Below are 6,019 nucleotides of genomic sequence, written 5' to 3' on the forward strand. Positions count from 1 at the left end.
TGACTTGTGGACTTCAACTCCCAGAATTCCTCAGCCAGAATTCTGGGAGTTGAGGTCCACTAGCAGAGGTCTTCCAACTTGGCCCTTTTATGACTTGTGGACTTCAACTCCCAGAATTCCTCAGCCAGCACAGCTAAGTGACCTCCAAGGACCCCATTATTTCACACAATCTGTCACCTTCTTGTCAGAGGGGGTCAATCTAAGCTTTTCACCCCACCTGAAGTTTGAAGGGAAAGGTATCCAAAAGCCACATTGTTAAGGCACATTTTGGAGCCCCAGAAGGAAGGATGGCCTCATGATGAAGAAAAATAAAGGAAAGGAGACCCCAAGGTGATTAGAAAATTTGAGATCACAGCCGAATTGTGTCAGGTAGAGGCTGGGTGGCTGTCAATTGGTCAGGGTGCCGTAGGTAACAACAACAACAGAATTGGAAGGGACCTTGGAGGTCATCTAGTCCAACCCCCTCCTCTGGCAGGAAACTCTATACTTATTTCAGACAAATGGCTGTCCAGGCTCTTCTTAAAAACTTCCAGTGTGGGAGCATTCACAGCTTCTGGAGGCAGGTTGTTACTAAGAATAATAAAGTTGGAAGGGACCTTGGAGGTCTTCTAGTCTGACCCCCTCCTCAGGCAGGCAACTCTACTCATTTCAGACAAATGGCTGTCCAGGCTCTTCTTAAAAACTTCCAGTGTTGGAGCATTCACCGCTTCTGGAGGCAGGTGTATCTAACAGGTAGTTCTCGACTTACGCCCAATCACTTAATGATGACTATCTGAAGTTGCAATGGACCTCCCTGGGAATATGTATGACCCAGATTCAAAATCCCGACGGCCTCCGCCCCCCCCCCCCGCATTTGTAGCGTTCCATGGTCACGTGACCACATTTGATGAGTTTTGCTCCCTATTTGCAGCAAAATCCTGCTGGTTCTCTTAATGACCCTAGCTTTTGCTTAACGACTGACAACAAAAATCGGTCATGGAATGACCCAATTGATGCCCATTCCAAAAACCGGTGACCTGGTTTACAACCGTCACATGTTACAACCACAACGGGCAGGCTGCATTATGCCTGCGAGGCGAGGGGTACCTTCTACCGCAGTGATGTGGGAAGGTTGGACTTGATGACCTTTAAGGTCCCCTCCCATGCTACAGCTCCCAAAGCCTTAGCAACCCCAGAGAAACGGCTCTCCTCCACACCGTCTTTACCCCGGTAATAGCTGTCCGTGTATCCGGCGTTCACAAACTCCATCAGGTTCTCCGTCTTCTCCGCAATCTCCAGCAAGACAGGGATGGTGTCGTTGCGGCCATTGTGAAGGTTGAGCATGGCCTTCAGCAGGCAGGTCTTGCCGGTGTCGGGCTCTGGGAATCGAGAAACAGGATGGGAGAAAATGGTTGTTTCCAAAATAACAACTCAACAGCCTTATTTCCAGGGTGAAAGAAAGAGTCCAATTTTTCAAGATTTTCAAATCTTATTGTAAATATTATTACTTCCTTCCTCTCCTTTGTACCTGGTTTTCCACTCAATTCATTTCACATTTGGTTGTTAAATCCCTTTGAGATAATAGTAATAATGGTTATGATGATGATGATGATGATGATGATGATGATGATTTAAGGGACCTTGGAGGTCATCTAGTCCAACACCCTGCTTGTCCTGTTCCCCCCTCCTGGGGTACAAACAGACAGACAAGCAGGCACAACTAGCAAGGGTTAATTCCTTAGGCTTTACTAATTGCCTCCTGATAAGGCCTTGGCAGCAAAATACAAACAGTCAGCCAAAATAGGCTGGTTACCTCAAGCGTCGGCTGGAATGAGATAACTTCCAAACAATTACTCAAAATGAGTCCAAGCAAACAAGCAAACGGTCCAGAAACAAAAGTAGAGAAGCATTGTCAAGAATTCAGGCCAGGGTTTCAAACAGGTAGTAAATCCAACAGAATTCTGAAGATGTGACCAGAAGTTGATTAAATTATTGTTCGTCACAAAGTCCTGAGAGCAGCCACACCCCCTTTTGTACCTTGTGGGGTGTGGCTCAGTGACTCAGCTAATCCCTGACCCTCCTACTCTTCCTACGCTGCTGTAAACGCTTGGCTCTGCACCGTTCTCGGGGATCTAGCCATGATTCATCTCCACTACTCTCCATCTGCTGCAGCTGCTCTGGCTCACTCCCAGCCTGGCTAATCACAGGCTGCTCCTGTCGGCCTTCAGATGGAGATGGAGGCCTTGCCAGAGGGGAGGGTCCCGGAGAGGGAGGCCTTGCCAGTTCCTCCCCATCATCCTCAGAGTCCTCTTCCTCGGGTAGGACAGGCTTGGGGGTCAGGGCCACAACACTGCTCAGCAGGAAACCCTACACGATTTCGGACAAAAGGTTGTCCAATCTTCTTAAAAACCTTCAGTGTTAGAGCAACCACAATGTCTGATGGCAAGCTGTTCCACTGGTTAATTGTTCTAACTGTCAAGAAATTCCTCCTTAGTTCTTGATTGCTTCTCTCTTTGGTTAGTTTCCATCTGTCGCTTCTTCTTGTCCTGCCTTAGTTCTTTTGTTGCAGTGACAGCAGGGAGATATTTCCAATCACCCTGTGTGTTTCTCAACCTTGGCAACCTTAAGAGGTGTGAACTTCAATTCCCAGAATTCCCCCATCCAGCCTGGGCAATAAATCACTTTTATAAATAAAAGAGAGATTGCAAATGAGAGCAAAGATCCTGAATCTGGCAAAAAGATTCTGCAAAATGAGCCCGTCATGAGCCAGATTAAAACAAAAACAACAGATTGTCAGTTTTACCTTCTTCTAACTCTCCTGAGAAAAAGGTGTTTATTAAAAAAGGGAAGAATAGAAAAACAATCTCTTGCTGAAAATGTACAAACAGATGGTCCTTGACTTACAGCAGTTCATTTAGTGAAGTTACAACGGCACTGAAAATTGTAAGTTATGACCGTTTTTCACTCTCACAACCATTGCAGCATCCCCATGATCACATGATCAAAATTGAGATGCTCAACATCCAGCTCATTTTTATGACGGTCGTCGTGTCCCGGGGAAACATGTGATTCCCTTTTGTAAACTTTTGACAAAGAAAATCCAAGGGGAAGCCAGATTCACTTAACAACCATATGATCAACTTAACAACTGCAGTGATTCACTTAACAATCGTGGCAAGAACGGTTGTAAAATTTGGGCACTTAACAATTGTCTCACTTAGCAACAGACATGTTGGGTTCAGTTGCAGTCGTAAGTTGAGGACTACCTGTAATTGCTAAAGCCAACCTGGGTCTTTCTGGAGAATGTTGTCTCCACAGGATATCACGTTCATTGTGATGTGCGCACACCAATGTTTCTCTCACTCACCTTTAAACTCTGCATCGGTCAAGTTTTTTAGCGATTCCAGCAGGAAGATCAGCAAATCGTCCAATTGACTCGGGTCTCCTTGTGCTACGGCATCAAAGAGACTCCTCCGGTCGTATATCTTGAAAGCTTTCCCAGCACATACCCCGATGGATGCTGTGGACAGTAGCCTGCCAAAGGAAAAGGGAGGAATGGGGATGAGATTTGCTAATTGATTGATTGATTGATTAAATGTATATGCCTCCCATTGCACTGCAGAAGCGACTCTGTTGATTGTTGGCGGTAACCGGAAGCCCACTTTTCCTACATCTCTTATAGGAGAGTCATGTTACTTTGTGGTCGCCAAAATCACGAGTCTAAAGAGACTCCTACGGTTGTATATCTTGAAAGCTTTCCCAGCACATACCCCGATGGATGCTGTGGACAGTAGCCTGCTGAAGGGAAGGGGAGGGGATGAGATTTGCTGATTAATAATAATCATACAGTTGGAAGGGACCTTGGAGGTCATCTAGTCCAACCTCCTGCTGAAGGGAAGGGGATGATATTTACTGATTGATTGATTGATTGATTGATTGATTGATTGATTAAATGTATATGCTTCTCAGCACACTGCTGAAGCGACTCTGCCGATTGTCGGCGGTAACCGGAAGGCCACTTTTCCTACATCTCTTATAGGAGAGTCATGTCACTTCGTGGTCGCCAAAATCACGAGTCTAAAGAGACTCCTTTGATTGTATATCTTGAAAGCTTTCCCAGCACATACCCTGATGGATGCTGTGGACAGTAGCCTGCCAAAGGAAAAGGGAGGAATGGGGTTGAGATTTACTGATTGATTGATTGATTAAATTTATATGCCTCCCATCACACTACTGAAGTGACTCTGCTGATTGTAAGGGGTAACCGGAAGCCCACTTTCCCTACATCACTGATAAGATAATCATGTTCCTCCGTGGCCGCCAAAATCGTGAGTCTGATAACCACTTTTCAAGCTGATACCCAGTGGAGTCTGCAACTTAGTGAGCATTCGTTTAGTGAGCATTCAAAGTTGCAAGGGCACTGGAAAAAAAGTGACTTATTTGAAAATAAAACTGCCAAATGCCCCCAAATCTTTGATGTTTCTCTTTTTCCAGTACGGCATTGTTGGACCTCGTTCCAACTGGAGAAAGGAAATGCCCAGATTGTTTATTTATTTATTATATCCTACTTTTATTATATTTATAAGTAACACAAGGCAACAAACGTACATAACATTCCTTGCTACTCCTATTGTCCCCACAACAACAACAACCCTAGGAGGTGGGTTGGGCTCAGAAAGAGGGACTGATCCAAAGTTGCCCAGCCAGCTTTCATGCCCAAGGTGGAACTAGAACTCACCGGCTCCTGGTGATTGGCCCAAAGTCACTCAGTTGTCTTTCATGTCTAATGTGGGACTAGAACTCTTTGTCTCCTGGTGATTGGCGAAAGTTGGCTTTCCTACCTAAGGCAAGACTAGAACTCCCCACTTCCTGGTTTCTATCCCAGTGTCTTAAGCACTAAACTAAACTGTCTCTAAACAATATGCAACGTTTACGTTACGTTTTGTCCAGGATGTTCTCTACCCTAAAATCTAAATATGCAACCTCATCCTGAGCAAAGTTGAGAGTAGATGAGTCCTCTTACTTGGGACAGTGGTTCCCACACCGCCCTCTTTCCAAGCTCAGGCTGAACTTTATGATGGGGTTGGAGGCCAGTTGCTCCATATGGTAGAAGGAGTCCATGGGAGCCATGTCCTTGTCACCATCGCCAATCCCGAACCGCGCTCGTCTTGCAAAGATGCCATGCTTGGTCCCCTTGGTGCTACTGTTGGGTGTGCCGGCTGCAGAGTCTTCACCATCCGTGTGATCATCCGTGGTTTCAGATTCCTCCAGATCTGAGCTACCCAGCTTTCTCATCTTCCCCAGGATACTCGACATGGCCGGTTACAACAAAGGACCGATCTCACCTGGAAGCTACAAAGGAAACATCGTTCGCAAATGAAACATTGGTCCTTGGTGCTCTCTGAGCTGGGTGGTTTTCTTGCAGAAGTTTCACGACCCAACTAGGGAACATCATCAGTGATAGAAAGGGGGCGGGGTTTTTGGAATGAAGGAGAAGAAGGAGAAGGGGAAGAGGAGGAGGAGGAGGAGGAGGAGGAGGAGGAGGAGGAGGAGGAGGAGAAAGAGGAGAAAGAGGAGAAAGAGGAGGAGAAAGACTGAGGGATCCTTGGTGCTCTCTGAGCTTGGTTGTTTTCTTGCAGACATTTCATGACACAACTAGGCAATGTCATCAGTGCTAGAAGGAAGGAGAAGGAAGCGGAGGACTGCGGGGTCCTTGGTGCTCTCTGAGATGGCTGTATTTTTGCAGATGTTTCATGACCCAACTGGGCAAAGTCATCAGTGCTAGAAGGGAGAAGGGTTTGGGGAGAGGAGGAGGAGGAGGAGGAGGAGGAGGAGGAGGAGGACTGTAGTGCTTTCTGAGCTTGGAGCCATTTCATGACTCAAACCAGGTAACATCTTCAGTGCTAGAAAGGAGCAAGGTTTGCTCTCAATTTATATTCTAGTCCTAATATATATTCTAATTGAAACCAACCCTCACTCCCTCCTAGCACTGATGATATTGCCTAGTTGGGTCATGAGACATCTGCAGGAAAACAATTAA

General features: G+C 46.1%; 1 protein-coding gene across 1 annotated transcript in view; it reads right to left on the reverse strand.

The window, feature by feature from the left end:
* The window catches only part of LOC308673887 (transient receptor potential cation channel subfamily V member 1-like), a 28,954-nt gene extending 23,595 nt beyond the window's left edge, over nucleotides 1–5,359 (reverse strand). The window contains exons 1-3 of the mRNA XM_081337933.1: nucleotides 5,003–5,359; nucleotides 3,347–3,513; nucleotides 1,206–1,358 (exon numbers count right to left, since the gene is read on the reverse strand). Coding sequence (XP_081194059.1) covers nucleotides 1,206–1,358; nucleotides 3,347–3,513; nucleotides 5,003–5,295 — 613 coding nt within the window. The 5' untranslated portion in view covers nucleotides 5,296–5,359. The remainder of the gene's footprint in view (nucleotides 1–1,205; nucleotides 1,359–3,346; nucleotides 3,514–5,002) is intronic.
* Nucleotides 5,360–6,019: the final 660 nt, after the last annotated feature.

The sequence above is a fragment of the Vipera berus genome (assembly GCF_964194415.1).
Source record: "Vipera berus genome assembly, chromosome: 1".
Classification (NCBI taxonomy): domain Eukaryota; kingdom Metazoa; phylum Chordata; class Lepidosauria; order Squamata; family Viperidae; genus Vipera; species Vipera berus.